The 18,630-nt window shown below is 40.8% G+C and overlaps 1 protein-coding gene across 5 annotated transcripts in view; it reads left to right on the plus strand.

The window, feature by feature from the left end:
- The first annotated feature begins 16,072 nt into the window (after positions 1-16,072).
- Positions 16,073-18,630, plus strand: part of ercc8 (excision repair cross-complementation group 8) — a 10,401-nt gene continuing 7,843 nt past the window's right edge. Inside the window, exons 1-5 of one of the 5 annotated variants that reach the window (XM_025053274.1) lie at positions 16,400-16,421; positions 16,738-16,833; positions 16,961-16,971; positions 18,028-18,129; positions 18,474-18,597. In XM_025053274.1, coding sequence (XP_024909042.1) covers positions 18,029-18,129; positions 18,474-18,597 — 225 coding nt within the window. In that variant the 5' untranslated portion in view covers positions 16,400-16,421; positions 16,738-16,833; positions 16,961-16,971; position 18,028. Of the gene's footprint in view, positions 16,422-16,737; positions 16,841-16,960; positions 16,972-18,027; positions 18,130-18,473; positions 18,598-18,630 lie in introns of those variants that run through there. The other 4 variants (XM_008336860.3, XM_025053275.1, XM_025053276.1 and 1 more) reach the window with 4 other exon arrangements.

The raw sequence follows: 18,630 nt of genomic DNA on the forward strand, positions 1-18,630 counted from the left end.
CCTTCTTTGTGCAAGGAGGAACACTGCCAGAGCCCTGCAAATGAGCTCCAGCAGGCCACAAAAGCAGCCTTCTTTACTACGCTCAGAATAGGGCGAAAGCGTCACTTGCTGTAAAACGAATGAAATGATTAGTTCAAGATTCGTTCACGACTCGTTCATTTTACTGTTCGAGAGTCAAGGTTTCGAATCAATAAAAAAGAGTCGGTCTTCCCATCACTAGTCAGCAAGCACAACCGGAAGTAATACATAAGGCGCACTGGGTTATAAGGTACGGAAGGGTACTGCTGCCACACTTAGAAAAAAAAAATTGCCCAGTTTGACGTAATTACGTGATAAGTTTCACGTTATTTCTTGATAAGTTTTACGTTATTACGTGATACGGTATTACCTGATAAATTTTACGTTATTTCGTGAAACCTTTTACGTTATTACGTGATACATTTTACGTTATTTCGTGATAAGTTTTACGTTATTTGGTGATAACTTTCACCTTACAGTGGTCCCTCTCTATATCGCAGTTCTACCGTAGCTCCCTCAGTACATCGCGAATTTATTTAATCCAATCTTTAAACATTAAAAATGTTTTAATTTCCAATATTTTAATTTTTATAGCCTACAAGAGAAAACTGTGTTTAAATAAACGAAAACGCATATTGCGACACATACATACATACAGGATAATACATAAAAAAAACATGTACAGTACGTACGTTTGGGAACTCTAAGATATATGTACTGTCTATATGGCAAGCATTTAATTAATGTAGGGTACCTCAATTGGACACATGATGGCACTGTTGTTGTTGTTCGACTGTTGATAATGTGGGGAGGTGAAGAGTAAATACACTGCTCATAAAAATAAAGGAAACACTTAAACAACACAATGTAACACCAAGTCAACCACACTTCTGTGAAATCGAACTGTCCACTTAGGAAGCAACACTGATTGACAATCAATTTCACATGCTGTTGTGCAAATAGAATAGACCACAGGTGGAAATTTTAGGCAATTGGCAAGACACACCCAGTAAAGGATGGGTTCTGCAGGTGGTGACCACAGACCACTTCTCATTTCTGATGCTTTCTGGCTGATGTTTTGGTCACTTTTGAATGCTGGCGGTGCTTTCACTCTCGTGGTAGCATGAGACGGAGTCTACAACCCACACAAGTGGCTCAGGTAGTGCAGTTCATCCAGGATGGCACATCAATGCGAGCTGTGGCAACAAGGTTTGCTGTGTCTGTCAGTGTAGTGTCCAGAGCATGGAGGCACTACCAGGAGACAGGCCAGTACATCAGGAGACGTGGAGGAGGCCGTGGGAGGGCAACAACCCAGCAGCAGGACCGCTACCTCCTTCTTTGTGCAAGGAGGAACACTGCCAGAGCCCTGCAAATGAGCTCCAGCAGGCCACAAATGTGCATGTGTCTACTCAAACGGTCAGAAACAGACTCCATGAGGGTGGTATAAGGGCCCGACGTCCACAGGTGGGGGCTGTGCTTACAGCCCAACACCGTGCAGGACGTTTGGCATTTGCCAGAGAACACGAAGATTGGCAAATTCGCCACTGGTGCTCTGTGCTCTTCACAGATGAAAGCATGTTCACACTGAGCACATGTGACAGACGTGATAGAGTCTGGAGACCCCGTGCAGCACGTTCTGCTGCCTGCAACATCCTCCAGCATGACCGGTTTGGCAGTGGGTCAGTAATGGTGTGGGGTGGCATTTCTTTGGAGGGCCGCACAGCCCTCCATGTGCTCGCCAGAGGTAGCCTGACTGCCATTAGGTACCGAGATGAGATCCTCGGACCCCTTGTGAGACCATATGCTGGTACGGTTCGCCCTGGGTTCCTCCTAATGCAAGACAATGCTAGACCTCATGTGGCTGGAGTGTGTCAGCAATTCCTGTAACGAAGGCATTGATGTTATGGACTGGCCTGCCCGTTCCCCAGACCTGAATCCAATTGAGCACATCTGGGACATCATGTTTCTCTCCATTCACCAACGCCAAGTTGCACCACAGACTGTCCAGGGGTAGGCGAATGCTTTAGTCCAGGTCTGGGAGGAGATCCCTCAGGAGAACATCCGCCGCCTCATCAGAAGCATGCACAGGCGTTGAAGGGAGGTCATACAGGCACGCGGAGGCCACACACACTACTAAGCCTAATTTTGACTGATCCAAATCCAGACCTCCATTAGTTGATACATTTGATTTTCATTGATAATTTCTGTGTGATTTTGTTGTCAGCACGTTCAACTATGGAAAGAACAAAGTATTTATTAAAAATATTTCATTCATTCAGATCTACAACAAGTTACTTTAGTGTTCCCTTTATTTTTTGAGCAGTGTATATACGTGAATCATATAGCTAATAACTATCTCGACTCTACTTTGCAAATTTTCCCATTTCATGGTGGGTCTTGAAAAGCAAATACCGCAATGTGCATTTCATGATAACTTTCACGTATTTCATTAGGTGATGGCTGTTAAGCACATTGAGTTTGCTTTGTGCAAGAAATGTGCTCTATAAATAAATGTGAATTGAATGAAATGATGAAAGCCCCCATGCAAGGCAAGAATATGGTTCATTTACACGATTCAGTTGAATTGTATTATATGCTTGGCTTGAGGCTTGGTGAGATTTTGCAATTATTAGGCTCACTGAATGAGATATATATTAGTATGCATACACATAGAAGGATTGATCAACTGGAGGTAGTGATGGGAAGACAGACTCTTTTTACTGATTCGGATCTTTGACTCTCGAACAGTAAAATTAACGAGTCGTGAACGAATCTTGAACGAAATATTTCATTCGTTTTACAGCAGGTGGCTCTTTAACCCTATTGTGGGCGTTGTGAAGAAGGCTGCGGTTCGACAAATACTAAATACTGAAGGCAAGATGGATTGCTTCCACAAAGTCTAAAAAGTACCAAAATACCATAAGCAATTAAACCATGTGAAAACATAAAGAAATATACACCACAATGTGAAGATGAATGAGAGCAAAAGAGACCCGAGCTCTCTGTCATGTGACAAATGAAACGAAGCTGCGAGAACGAAGCGAAAGATTAGTTCACAGGGAGTGATTTGTTCATAGCGAAAGATTCGTTCACAGCAAAAGATTAGTTCACAGCGAAAGATTAGTTCACAGAGAATGATTCGTTCACAGCGAAACATTAGTTCACAGTGAGTGATTTGTTCACAGCGAAAGATTAGTTCACAGAGAATGATTCGTTCACAGCGAAACATTAGTTCACAGTGAGTGATTTGTTCACAGCGAAAGATTAGTTCACAGAGAGTGATTCGTTTGCAATGAAAGATTAGTTCACAGTGAAAGATTAGTTTGCAGAGTAATTCGTTCGTAGTGAAAGATTAGTTGGTAGTGAAAGATTAGATCACAGCCATAGATTAGTTTGCAGAGAGTAATTCGTTCATAGTGAAAGATTAGTTCACATCAAAAGATTAGTTCACAGTGAAAGATTAGTTGACAGCAAAAGATTAGTTCACAGTGAAAGATTAGTTTGCAGAGTAATTCGTTCGTAGTGAAAGATTAGTTTACAGTGAAAGATTAGTTGACAGCAAAAGATTAGTTCACAGAGAATGATTCGTTCACAGCGAAACATTAGTTCACAGTGAGTGATTTGCGAGTGATTCCTGAGTTCAATATGAACAAATATTTCATATTATTATTATTATACTTACAGTTATTCTTATGTATAACCACTATTACTACTACAATACCACTGTATTATATTTGGTGTAGTTGGTTTTCTTTTTTTTCACCAGTCATTTTCAATCACATTTTGTGTAGTACAAATAAAACAATCACTACTGATTTCGAAAACAATGCTGGGACAGTGGCAAGTCTTATCACCCATCCCCCGACCCCTCCACTCCCTTAATTGCCTTTTCTGGCCAACAGTTCATGGTCAACATTTTCTCAATGTTCTCATTATGTGTTTCCATTTTAATCATCTGACATGGAAATCCTGTACCATCTTTTCTGGAAACAAAATTTGTTCAAATACTGCTTTGTAAAAGGATTCCTGTAAAGACAAAAACAGTTTGCCTGGGTAGAATAATTCTTCTCCATACTCTATTCAGCCTCTATACTAATCAGGTCAACTAATGACAGCATTAGTTTTCTAATATTCAGGTCTTGGATAAAAAAGAACCTGACTACCTTCTCTTACCTTATCTAGAAGATTGTGTAAAACACATTTCTGTACGGTCCTTGCATTTGTACCTTAAATGACTTGTGAGAACCTGTTTCTGCTTGTAAGCAGAACAAAAACGCCTTTACAGCAACAAAGGCCTGCGTTTTCCAGCCGACAATAACAAATGTATACAGCAGGGATAGTAATTATATACAGATCCTATCCATATTTGCATAGGGTGTGGGTGGCAGCAGAACGGAATTGTACAATTATGATACAGTCCCCACAAGAAATGTGCTTAGCTACAGCTAATACCTCGCTAATAAGCATGAGCACAGGCTCCCACCTTTTCTCCGACTCTCTCCACTAGGTTGCGTCTCCCTATCCACTCTGTCACACTCCAACATGGCTCTCTTGTTTTGCTGCTTTTGCAGCATGACTAAATCTCTCCCTTAGATTTGAAAACCAAATACAGTATGTACATACATCCATGAATCATGACAAAAACTTCCAATAACACACACTGGGTGACAGCATGTCATTGTGAATGGGGGAAATCTTACTCTTGTAGTAAAACCAGTGTACAAAGTACAGAAAAAAAAAATCTCAATAACAATAAAAGTAATAATATATTGTGGCGCTTTGGCCCAGAGGCAATGTCTCTGTCATTAGTGTGAAACCCCAGGGTTCACCTCCTGGGTAAGATCAAATCCCGGTTAGGGTGGTTGGTACCTTCCAGTGGACTCACTGCTCGCAGGAAGATTGAGGGGGGTTGGTACAGTGCAGTGTGATTTGGGTGGTGGTCATGCAGACTGCTGCCCCCGCGACCCGGTAACAGATAAGTGGATGAAAATGGATGGATGGATGGATTTAGTCTATATATTTGAATAATGTATTAGGATTCAACAGAAGTTTGAGAAAGTTCAACAGTCTCTGCTTTTCATTTTATCTTTAATAATATTGCATCCGCTGGATTCTTTATCTTGGGGAATTTTTTTCATTTAAATCCATTAGGAGGTTACCATGAGCTCATTGCCCAAAGTATGTTAGCGTGGAAAATAACAAAATAACCATGGAATCATTAGAATTAGAATCAAGTATTTTGAGGTTTCTACACTCTCTATGTATATAGGGACAACCTCTAAAAAAATGTAAAACACTGTATGCTAAGATAGCAATAAGAAGCTTGGGATAGTAAACAACAACACAAAATCTTACAACTGTATGTTTCCATATACTACACATACAGTTTCTCATCATCAACTGATGATCTCTTTACAAAAAAAATTTGAATTTTTAGAAAGGGTACGAAGGGTGTTAAGAGCTCTCTGTCTCAGCAGGTACCCTTGTGACACATCTGCTTTCTCATCAATCACTTGGGGAAACCTACTAACCAGTCACACATACACAGACACACACTTACACGCATACACACACACAGACTCGGGAGCAGGCAGATTAACCTGAGGAACAGGAGTGAGGACACTGCCTGTTAGTGTGAAGGACAAATGCAGTGTGCGTTGAACAGGAGAGGGGCCATCGGCAGGAGTAATGAAATCCCACCACATAACTATTCATGAGCCATCTCACCTGTCTGAGCACAGCTCATCTATGAGCGTGGCCGTGGAACCGGGAAAGGGGGAAAAGGAGGGAGGTTGTTGAAGGGAGGAGACAGAAAGGCAGGGATGGTTGAGGGGTTGCTGTAGCAAAGGGGTGCGGGGCCAATCAGACGGCAGGTACGCCTATCTACTTGCTTCGTTAGAATAAGATGCGATGCACTCAGTGGGCTGCTCTTTGAACCCTGAAGGTACCCCCGCTAAACTTCCCCTGCTAAACTTCTCACCTGCTTCAGCACACACACAAACACTCACACATTTACTCATAAATCTCTTACTTTAAATCTCTAACTTCAAACCTCAGCTCCCAGGTGAGCACTGCTGGGGGCGACCTAAGAGGTCTTTCACCCCCACAATGTCATCCAGGACATCTTATGCTGCATGTATCCCGCCGCACCTGTAGTCTGTTTTTCGTGACAATAGATGCGGATGTCATGAGGACCAGGTGGTGTTATAAACACATAAGCCTCAAACACGTCTTTCCGAAAAACTCCAGGTTATTGTTTTACCTTGCCCCCTTTCATGATCAGAGAAAATGCAAACTCACACATGCATGCACTTGCATCTTTCCGTTTTGGATTTGCAAATAATTGCAAGCATTTCCTCCTCATTCTACAGTTAGTTACTCTGACAGTGCTCAGTAATTTAATGTGGGTAAAGATGAGGTCATAAAAAGTGAGAGCGCTCCTAAAGGAAGGTTCTCTGAGGAGATGCATCTATTTTTTTTCATTTGTTGTCTTAAGTGGTGCGCTCACATTTAGGACCACAATCTGTGCGGCTGGTCATTCCCCCAAACATCAGCTCTGACTTTTTTTACCCCTCTCTCAAACCGTCTGTCTTCTACAGAGCCCCTAAAGGGACATGGGGAAAAAAAGAAAAGGGAAACGTATCTCGTGCACATGAGATACTTTCTCGTGAGCAAGAGAAAGTATATCTAAGACATTTTGCCACACATACATACAGAGTAATACATTAAAATAACAAACAATCATGTACAGTACGTACGGTTGGGAAATCTAGGATACCGGCATGTCATGCGTGACATATGTACTGTATATATGGTGAGCATTTAATTAATGTAGCATACCTCAGTTAGACACAGGAGGGCACTGTTGTTGTGCCCTCCTATCGCAACAACTGTGATAGGAGAGGGACCAATGTATTTCATGATAACTTTCACGTAATTACGTGATGTCTGTAAAGCACATTGAGTTTGCTTTGTGCATGGAATGCGCTCTATAAATAAAATTGAAATTAATGAAATGATGAAAGTCCACCTGCGAGCCAAGAATATGGCTGAATTGATGAATTGTACATTATGCTTTGCTTGAGGCATGGTGAGATTATACAAATATTGGGCTCTGTGGATGAGATTTTTATTAGTATGCGTACTCTCTGAAGGATGAGGAGGATGAAGGATGAGAAGGATTTACGTATATATACAGATCCTTTCCAAAAAATTAGAATATCGTGAAAAAGTTGTTTAATTTCCATAATTCTATTCAGAAAGTTAAACTTTCATATATTCATAGATTCATGGGCCACAATTTAATCAATTTCAGGTATTTATTTGTTTATTTTTTACATAATTTTGGCTTCCAGCTCATAAAACCCACAAAAACAGGATTTCAATAAATTAGAATACTGTGAAGAAATCATCAGGGCATGAATGTTTTAAACAAGTTTAAGTTTAAGTTAAGTTTAACTGAGTGTCACACACCAATCATCTACTAAACTCAAAGCACCTGCACAGGTTTCCCCAGGTGTTATTTAATTGCTTTGGTTTGGTTCAATTGTCTCAGTTCGGTTCAATATGGGGAAGACTGCAGACATGACAACTGCCCAGGAGACCATCATTGATACCCTCCATAGGATGGGTAAACCTCAAAAGTTTATAGCTAAGGAGGCTGGCTGTTCACAGAGTGCTGTGTCCAAGCATATCAATGGAAAGTCTAGTGGAAGGGAAAAATGTGGCAGGAGAAGATGCACTAGCAAAAGAGATGACCGTGGGCTTCAGCGGATTCTCAAACAGAGAAGATTCAAGAATCTGGCAGAGATCCAGAAAGAGTGGACTGAGGCAGGAGTCACAGCTTCAAAAACCACCACATTCAGACGAATCCGGGAGATGTTGGCCAGTGGTCCAAGGTCCTCTTTTCCGATGAAAGTAAAGTGTGCCTTTCATTTGGGAATCAAGGTCCAAGGGTTTGGAGGAAGACGGGTGAGGAACAGAACCCAAGCTGCTTGAGGTCCAGTGTGAAATATCCACAGTCAGTCATGATTTGGGGTGCAATGTCCAGTGCAGGTGTTGGTAAACTCTGCTTTCTTAAATCCAAGGTCACCGCAACAGTCTACCAGAATGTTTTGGAGGACTTCATGATTCCTTCTGCTGAGGATCTGTATGGAGATGCAGATTTCATCTTCCAGCAGGACCTGGCCCCTGCTCATACTGCCAGAAGCACCAAAACCTGGTTTGATGCTCATGCCATCACAGTGCTTGACTGGCCAGCCAACTCGCCGGACCTAAGCCCCATTGAGAATCTATGGGGTATTCTCAAGAGGAAAATGAGGGGCACCAGACCCAACAACAAAGAAGAGCTGACAGCAAGCATCAAAGAAATGTGGGCTTCCATAACTCCTATGCAATGCCACAGCCTGATTGCCTCAATGCCACGTCGCATCAAGGCAGTGATTAAGCAACGGTAGAACAATAACAACAGTGCCCTCCAGTGTCTAACTGAGGTACCCTACATTAATTAAATGCTCACCATATACATGTATATAGTACATACTGTATGTCACGCATAACATGCCGGAATCTTAGATTTCCCAACCGTACATACTGTACATGATTGTTTGTTATTTGAATGTATTACTCTGTATGTATGTGTGGCAAAATGTCTTAGATATACTTTCTCGTGAGCACGAGAAAGTATCTAGTGCGCACGAGATACGTTTCTCTTTTTTCCATGTCCCTTTAGGGGCTCCGTAGTCTTCCCTGGCCAAAATGTGCACATTGTTGTCTTCAAAGAAGTGAGTTTTGTCCTTGAGGTGTATGTGAACAGCTGAGTCCTGTCTTGAGGAGTTGGCCTTCCTGTTTTGGGCCATGCACCTGTATAGCAGTTGTTTAGTCTCACCAATGTACAGGTCTGTTCACTCCTCACTGCACTGAATGGCATAACCCACATTGTCCAGCTTGTTTCTTGGAGTCTTGTCTTTGGGATGAATCAGTTTTTGTCTTAGGGTGTTGCCAGGTTTGAAGTGTACAGGGATCTGGTGTTGGTTAAAGATCCTCTTAAGTTTTTCCAAAACTCCTGAAATGTATGGAATGACTACATTCCCCCTCCTCCTCCTCCTTTTTAAACATGACCATGACCTGGATGACTGAGAATCTCCATAGACATATACTCTTTATGTTTGTAATTGTTTGAACTGCTGCTTTTGGGTCTGCAATTTTGTTAGTGCAAAAAAAATAGTACGTTCTGCATCATTTCAGCCCTTGGCCTAAACTTAGTTTGGTTTGTTTGCTTTCTGAAACACAACTCTGCAAGGGCATTAATAAAGCTTTAATATGATGCAGTTTTCTGATAAGCATTAGTGAAATCATGGCTAACAGGTAGCAACGTTGAAACCCCTCACTTCCTCTCCCTCTCTCTCACATCATCTTCTCTGGGAAAAAAAGAGGTGAGGCCTGTAACCATGGTTACCCAGAGTCTAGTGATGAGGTTTAGAGGAAAAGGGTCAGCCATTGTTTTACATCAGTCCTGGTGAGAGGAGGAGCTTAGGTTCAAAGTAGGCCTGCTGTTACTGCTGTTCTCTCTCTCTCTTTTTCAAATTCAGCCCTCATTCTGTTTGTCCCTATTGCTGTCGATCCCGCTGAGGCTTGAGCAACTCAAAGAAGAATACTCTGATTTCCCCAGTGTATTACTTTTAACTAAACGCAGGTGCACTTGAGGGTGAAAGGGATTTTGGACCTCTGTGCTTAAGACCACCTATCCCTCTTCAAGTCTATTTCCTGTTGAATGGGTTTCAGAAAAAGGACGGTGGCAAGCCAAGAAGTCGGCGCCCTTTGTGAGGCTGTGGAGCCTCACAAAGAGTGAACTCCCCCCACCTCTCTCATGCTCCTCTGAGGCTGCTGCATGTGATGTCCATACATTGAGCTGTCCACCCCTTTCTATTTACCTCTATCTCTCTCATCCAACCCCCTTCCTTTTCCACACTTTGCACCTTCAGCCTCGCTGCTCTTCCTCTCTCTCTCCATTAACCTACCTCCACCTTCTCCCTCTCTGCTTCTATCCGTCTGCCTGTTCCACCCACTCATTTCACCCTCTTTCTGTCAGAAACCCTCCTTTCACTTTCACTCTATCTATTCTTCCCCCTCTCTATAATTTCACCTCATATGTCAGCATCCCCCTTGTTCTTTGTCACACTTTCTACACCCCACTTTCTTCTCCACCCTCGGTGGGTCTCCATCAGCCTTATCTTTCCTGTCTTAATCTTAGTCTTATTTCTCTCTGCCTTTCTGCTTTATTAAAATATTCTGTATTAAATAAGTATCACAGGGCTCCAGAAGCTGCCTGCTTGGCTGTCATTCTGTCTCTCAGTCCTCATGGCTGAATTTCTGATGGACACGAAGCCCTGGAGCGTCAAAAAATCTCACTGGCCATCTGGACAAACAGAGACATTAATAAACTCAAAAGCTAAAGCTAAATGGAAGAAAATATCGCCTTTGCTTTTTTTTTAAATAGCAAACCATTTATTGTCACTCGTGAATATTACTGAAAGTGTAAGATCCAATTTAGTGTAAATTAAGGATGTGCAACTGATCAAGTTTCCATTTTGATTTTAATTTTGATTCCAAACCATCACAAAAATATTGCAATCGACAAATAAATTATCAAAAACTACATTCCCACAACACGCTCTGCAAGTGTTATATTGCCAGAATTATATACGCACACACATTTGTATACTTTAAGAAGGCTAAGGTCACATGTGTATCCAGGTGGCATTTGCAAAAGTCAGCACGAGTAAAAGCAGACAGAGAGGAGCAGAAAATTTTGTCTCCAAGAAAAGTAAACTTAGGTCACACCGGTGTGTTGTCTACACCAGGCATAGGCAAACTAAGGCCCATGCGGCCCATTCAGCTTTTTAATCCGGCCCACTACAATTTTCCAAATTATACATTATACTTCTCCCTTTTCTGTGCAATACCCATGTTTTCTCAATAGATGGTGTAGAAAATAATAAAAGCATTTTAGCATTTTAGCCTTTATGTATGACTTTTACATGTCATTTATCTTAGTTCACACAAACGCTCCATCTACCTGCTCCTGACCTGGCCCCCCTGCTTAATTTCAGAACCAATTGTTGCCCGCGAGTCAAAAAGCTTCCCCACACCTGGTCTACACTGTACAGCAACACAACAAATCACCACCTAATTATTTAAAATTTGAAAATTATACAGAAAGAGCAAAGGCAAGGTAGCCTGAGTCAATAAGTAATACAGATAAATAATTAATTAATTATGATTTCAATATTGATCACAATTTGGTGATTTTAATTGGTTTTTCCAGCAGCCTTGCTGTAAATGTAAATTGCAAATAACTACTGACACAGAAGTGAAGAAGACTCTTGGATGACAGTTGAACCCTCGTCTGTAAAACCTACAAAGTCCAGTTGTCCAGTTGCCAGTTAAGTCTTAACTGCTTTGGATAAAATGACCTGAATGGCTGAGAACACACACACACACACAATTACTGGCAGAATCTTGGCCAATTGAAAACCATTAGATGTAACATGTGGCAGCCGTGGCCTAGTGGTTAGAGTAATCTGAGGTGCCAAGTTCGAGTCCCATCTTGGCTCGCTGTGGTGTGTTAAGCAAGAAGAAATTCCCTTGCACGTGGGCGCCAATGGGTTAATGGGTTAAATGCACAGGATACACTTCTTTCTGTGTGTATGTGTGTGCAAAATAACAATAAAGCTGATTCCTCTTCTATGTGCTTGTGTTTTTTTCTTCTCCAAATGTCTTTTAAATGAAGTAGTTAAGCCACTTCATGGATTTTCATTTGGCAACCAGACAGTTAAACAGAAAGATGAGCTAAACACACTTGGTTCCATCAAAATGATTAAACAACCTTCATTTAAACTCCATGAATTACAGCACCAGTAATCAATTAGCATGATTTACAGCAGTCGCTTGGATTTATAATGGAGTAAAATGGTAAACACCGACTTTGTGTCCTAGTGTAGGATAGCCCTTCCTTCATCACACCCTGGGGATGACTTGTGGCAGAATAAACAGCCATTTGTCTCCCTGTCTTTAACCTCTCCACTGCAACGTTTTTCATGGTAATACGTGGCTTGAATCAATGCTCCGATGACACGTAGCCATCTGTTGTTGTGTTGAAGTGCATGAAGTGGAGGGAAAGCACACACAATCACTGATATATATTGAAATTCAAAGCAGATACACATGTTCACAATCACACATGCACACTGAGATGCAAAAGCACCTCGTTCCCCAGTCCCTTGAGTCTGGTATCCTGAAATAGCAGAATCAAGGCCTTTTCAGTTTTCCCCTCCATTGAACAGAGCTGGGAAATCAAATAAATAATGCACAAGGAGAGAGAGGGACAGTGGTAGGACGACAAGTCAATGCGTCTTTTCTGTGCACAAGCGTAGCACACCTCTGAAGAACACCTGAATCCCATCCGTTCTCCACACAGCAGAGGGGACCAATAGATTAAAACTGCATGGCGCACACTTGAATAGGGCTAAAAATACACAATTTTCACAGAGACATGAAAGGAAACTGCCAAATACCTGTCCAGTATTGAGCAGCCATTGATTCTAAGACAAAGGCTACATTTCCTTAAAGAGGAGAAAAAAGCAAATCATACAGGCAAAGGTGCCTGCAGTAGTTGATAATGTCAGTGTGCCTTCTCTTCCTAAATAAGGGGAAGGTAGGCAGGTGTCAAAGCTGCAGTCCCACTGCCGAAGATGAATGAGTCCTTCTGCAGAATGCTTCCCTTTCATCCGGACAGCATGACATATAGATTCCCTATTCAGCTGTATAGAGCCAGGACTAAGGCAAAGACATTCTAAAGATCAGTTACCGGATTGCAGGTTGCTCTCTCTTATAGTTGTGCCATGGAAAACAATAACTGCAGCTCCACGGCCTACTGCAGGACCCAGCAGGCCTCTGTAGCTGGAACTTTTCTATGCACAGCCACAGAGAAGCCTGTATTTCAGCCCTATTCATGTGGAAGTGAATAAGTAAAAGAAGAACTGAGGCATTTGAATACTGTAGAGAGCAACCCCCCAAAACAAGGAGCTGTTCCCTATTATTTCCTTTGTCTGAGACAACACTCACATCCTAGTAACTTACAAAAATAAAACTGCTCATATGCCCCAGTGTTCTAAACCTAAACAACAGAAAGAGAACACCAAAACAGCAAAGGAAGGCTATAGGTGGAGAGGGACACACAAAGCACTCTGGGGTGGTCAAATGAATAGTGGAGAGGATTATCAGTTATTGAGATTATTGTGGCAGTGAATAAGGTAGTCAGCAGCTTGCTTAGGAAATGGGCTTCTGTGATGTCTCATTTGAATAGTCTGACAGTCAGAGGTGGAGGAGCAGCCTTGTAATGAATTATAAATACGAAGTGGGCACAAGTTTCTCTGGAAACTGCTGAGAAAAGGTGAAGCAAGTTCAGTCTGAAAGAAAAAGTGGCCTGCAACCTGCCAAATTTTTGCTCCCTTTGTAGGAAAAATAACAAAACGGCTTGGTTTCATCCTCTAAGATCCTATGTGAGTAAAAAACAGTGTGGGTGGGATAAGTTAAATTATATAGAAATAACATCATATACTGAGAGGAAAAATAAATTTAAACTTCTGTTAAAGCTTGTCTGTGGCTAAAGCTCGTCTGTGGCTTGTTAGCCATTTATGTAATGCCTGGACTCAACAAAGCTGCTCTTTAACATGTGGTCAAGGATCTGAACAGGACTGGCTTCAACAAAGATGCTAACTAGCCCTGAGAACACTATGGTGTTTGTTTTCATTTAAATTCTATGAATTTTGATTCCGTTTTTAATATTTATTATTTACGTTTCAAAGTTATTAATAATAGGGATACACAGAGTATTTGGCCTCCGAAAGACTTTTATCACCGAAACAACATGATCGAAACAGAAAGTTAAGAAGCAAAAACTGCAACCAGTGCGGGCTTGTCAGAAAGTGCCAACATGTCTGCAGTGTAGACGTATTTCAATATATCTGAGAAAGACCCACAGATAGTGATTTGCAAAATATGTAATAATGAAATTTCAAGAGGGGTGAAAAGTATATTCACAAAGTTTGTCAGCACACGTTTCACTGAGATCTATTTGGATTCCTTGCACTTGTGCGACTGTACTTGATCCGCATTATAAGATCATCACTTGGATGCGGGGAAAAAACAGCACACATGAGAATGAAATAATAATAATACGTAGGCTAGAGGCACAAGGGACCCAACTCCTGATGTACCCAGTTCTATAAGTAGTAGTGATGTGTCGTTCGTGAGTGATTCGTTCAAAATGAACGAATCTTTCATATGACTCGTGACTCCCGAGTCATATGAAATATTTGTTCATATTGAACTCACAAATCACACTCTGCGAACTAATCACTCATTGCGAACAAATCACTATGCGAACACGTCTTTCACTGTAAACTAATCTTTCGCTGTGAACGAATCATTCTCTGTGAACTAATCTTTCACTGTGAACTAATCTTTCTCTGTGAACGAATCATTCGCTGTGAACTAATCTTTCGCCATGAACTAATCTTTCGCCGTGAACTAATCATTCTCTGTGAACTAATCTTTCACTGTGAACTAATCTTTCTCTGTGAACGAATCATTCGCTGTGAACTAATCTTTCGCCATGAACTAATCTTTCGCCGTGAACTAATCATTCTCTGTGAACTAATCTTTCGCTGTGAACGAATCATTCTCTGTGAACTAATCTTTCGCTTCGTTCTCGCAGATTCATTTCATTTCAGAGCTCGGGTCTCTTTTGCTCTCATTCATCTTAACATTGTGGTGTGTTTTTCTTTCTTAGGTTTTCACATGGTTTTAATTGCTTATGGCATTTTGTGTACTTTGTAGACTTTATCAGCGGAAGCAAACCATGTTGCCTTCAGTATTCAGTGTCGGATAACCGCAGCCTTATTTACAACGCCCACAATAGGACTAAAACACCACCTGCTGTAAAACGAATGAAATGATTAGTTCAAGATTCGTTCACGACTCATTCATTTTACTGTTCGAGAATCAAAGATTCGAATCAATAAAAAGAGTCGGTCTTCCCATCACTAATAAGTAGACATGCTTTCATAGTGAAGAACCCACAAAAAGCACACGTATTAGCTGTGCAAAGCAGATGAGCATGTGCTAGGCCTGTTATCATTTGAGACGGTGTGAAGGACACTATTGGTTTCCCTTCATGGATTAGCAAGATGACAAACTTGAGCTGCCTAGCTTGAACATTACACACTGTTTGCCATGTCTCAGCAAGGATATATGACCTCCTTTGGAATCCTCATCGTGGACGAGTAATCATTAAATTTTCAACAGTGGAAGATTTTTTTTTCTCTGAATGCCGGAGGCACTGGAGCAAAGATAACTTCACCACGCCCCGCCTTGCAAACTCAGTAAAAGAAGCTGCGCGCCGCTTTAAATAGTCTACAGAAATGTCATTATTCAAAACCCTTTATTAATAACTTCTATTCTAACACTGCCATCTAGTGGCTGATTTGAATAATACAAAAGTTAATACGTTAAAAACAAAAAAAGCTTAGCGAATTACTGTATACTAACGCTGGGGAAGAGTATTTCACAGTTTTAATTGCAATTTGTTCATATCAAAGCAGAGTACATGCGTTGTAGTTTACACGGTATGTAGGGGTTGTGTATATGTATGTACATACATATACATGTATATATATTGCTAGTATAAAGCATAACATACCTGACCATGTCTTCTGTTTAGGGATAGAATAATATTTATTCCCTAAGTGATCTGTCCCGACGTGTTCTCGCACGATCCCAAACGTCCGCCGCAGAGCTGCAACAATTCGGTTCATGTTCAAAGAAAACCATATACATTTGGTAGTTTAAATTGTGTTCATGTTCTGTAGATCGTTCACGTCTGTCCTCTCAGTGAATTGATGATGTAAGTGTGGGACGGCAAGAAAGGGTAACCAGTAAAGCATTTTCTGATTGGACGTTGGTCTTTCCTGTCCTATCAGTGTGATAGTTGTAAACGATACGCTTTGACGATCCAAAATGGCCACCTCTATAGTAAGGTAGCAGTTCAACTACACGAGATCAACGTAAAAATACACATTGAACAATTGGAAATGTTTTTTAAAGATGTGCCCATCAGGGAGTCCTAGTTTAAATTTAATGGGGTTGTGAAAAAGCAGAGTTTGATTTTGAGCAAATTATGTTTTTCATGTAGCATAATAGCATGTATGCTAATTTAGCCGAGTCTTAGAATATTTTGGAATAAATTCTTCGAATATCTGAACAATGTTGGGGTTTCTGGCAGCAAGGCAGACGGGATTGGATGATCCTCTAAGACTGCGGCGTGCTGAGTCAACAAGGAGGTGAGATACCAATAAACAATATGAGTAAAAAGATTTACGGAAACAGAAGGATTTAATGTAGATTTTATTCTGGAAGAGGAGGAAGAAATGCTTATATGAAAAACTGTATCACACCCATATCATTTTGTTGGAAACAAATAAGTGCTTACACATTTGATTTGTCAGAATCACAAGTCTCTTTTTTTAATCACACGCCAAACTATTTGCAAAAATGTACGAACAAGAATTGATAAGTATTAAATTTTTTATTACTGTGTGTTATTTGATTAACTCGATATGTTAAAATACCTTCTTATGTTTTGCTCATTTTTCAAAGGGTTTTTGGTCTGGAGTTGAATCCTGACAGAGATGTGGACCAAGTCCATGGAAACGGAATTAATACAATAGACATCGAAGCAGTTGAAGGCAGATAGTGAGTCGTGAGTTTATACTGAAGAGCAAATAACTCTTATTAATAAACCAATGAATAACAAATGCAAGTGCTGCAATTCTATTCCACACCTGTAAATAAAATGTTTTGTTTGTTTTTTTCATTTTAGTAAGTGCCAGAGTAAGTAAGGATCAGCCCTGAGCCCCTTCTTATTTGCTTTCGTGATGGACAGATTGACAGATGAGGTCAGACAGGAGTCCCCATGGACTATGTTGTTTGCAGATGACATTGTGATCTGGAGTGAGATTAGGCAGATGCTCGGAGAGAACCTAGAGAGGTGGAGGTTTGCACTAGAAAGAAGAGGAATGAAGGTCAGTCGTAGCAAGACAGAGTACGTGTGTAAACGAAAGGCAGAACAGTGAAATAGTGAGGTTACAAGGAGCAGAGGTGGTGAAGGTGCAGGAGTTTAGGTACTTAGGATCAGCTGTTCAGAGCAGGGGAGACTGGAAGAGAGGTGAAGAATATAGTGCAGGCAGGATGGAACAGCTGGAGAAAAATGTCAGGAGTGATCTGTGACAGAACAGTGTCAGCTAAGGTGAAGGGAAATGTTTACAGGACGGTGGTGAGACTAGCCATGATGAATGGTTTAGAGACAGTAGCAATAGGCAGAGCTGGCGGTGGCAGAGTTAAAGATGCTAAGATTCTCTTTAGGAGTGACAAGGATGGACAGGATCAAGCTTGAGGTCATTAGAGAAGCCAGATTGAGATGGTTTAAACATGGGACAGTGGATACATTGGTAGAAGAATGTTAGAGATGGAGCTACCAGGTAGGAGACAAAGAGGAAGGCCAAAGAGGAGATATATGGATACAGTGAGGGAGGACATGCAGATAGTTGGAGTCAGAGTAGAAGATGTAGAGAACAGAGAGAGATGGTAATCAATGATACGCTGTGGCAAACCCTGAAAATAGGGACAAAGCCAAAAGAAAAAAAAAGTGCCAGAGTCAACAATCTGCAATGTTTTTTTCTGACAGGAAATGGTTAAACCTAGTCCTTGATGGTTTTGTTAAAGCTGTTTTATTAATGCCTCATTTTTACCTTTTGTTTATCGCATGTTTTGAACCATTTTTGGTTCTTAAAATAAAGGCTGTACAATAAATAAATATCAACATTTTCCATAAAGCAATTACAAGTTCAAAGTGTTCTTCATTGTATTATTCCCCTTTTCTGCTTTTAGTATGTTGTCTGGAGGTTCAGATGGCGTGATTGTTATTTATGACCTGGAAAACTACAGCGGGAAACCGCAGTACACCTGCAAAGCAGTCTGCACAATTGGCAGGTCAATTTCTTTCTTCAATTTCTCGCTCTGTCCACTAGATGGTAGCATTCTACCGAGTTCTTACAACGTCATTCTACTCATACTGTATATATACACAACTGCACGCTTATTTGTCAGTGTTATTGTAGTATTTGCTAACGCCAGTTAATTTAAAACCAAACTTCAATTTATTTTTTCCACTTTATACTTAATCCGTTAATTTGAGACAAGTTCCCATATCATTTAAATGTGTTGTCACTGAAAAGCACTTTCACTTTTTAAATATACAGGTGAAGCAGAGCAAAATGTATTTGGAATCTGGTCCAGTGATGACAATTTGACTTTTTTTATTTTTCTTCTTTCAGGTCAAACCGTTATGTTCACAAATTCAGTGTTGAAACGGTCCAATGGTATCCTTATGACACTGGCATGATTGTCTCCAGTTCCTTTGATAAGACCATGAAGGTCTGGGACACAGAAACTCTAAAGGTATTTTTTTTATTATTTTTTGCTACAGCTGTA

This window comes from Cynoglossus semilaevis, chromosome Z (genome assembly GCF_000523025.1).
Source record: "Cynoglossus semilaevis isolate Cse_v1.0 chromosome Z, Cse_v1.0, whole genome shotgun sequence".
NCBI classification, from domain to species: domain Eukaryota; kingdom Metazoa; phylum Chordata; class Actinopteri; order Pleuronectiformes; family Cynoglossidae; genus Cynoglossus; species Cynoglossus semilaevis.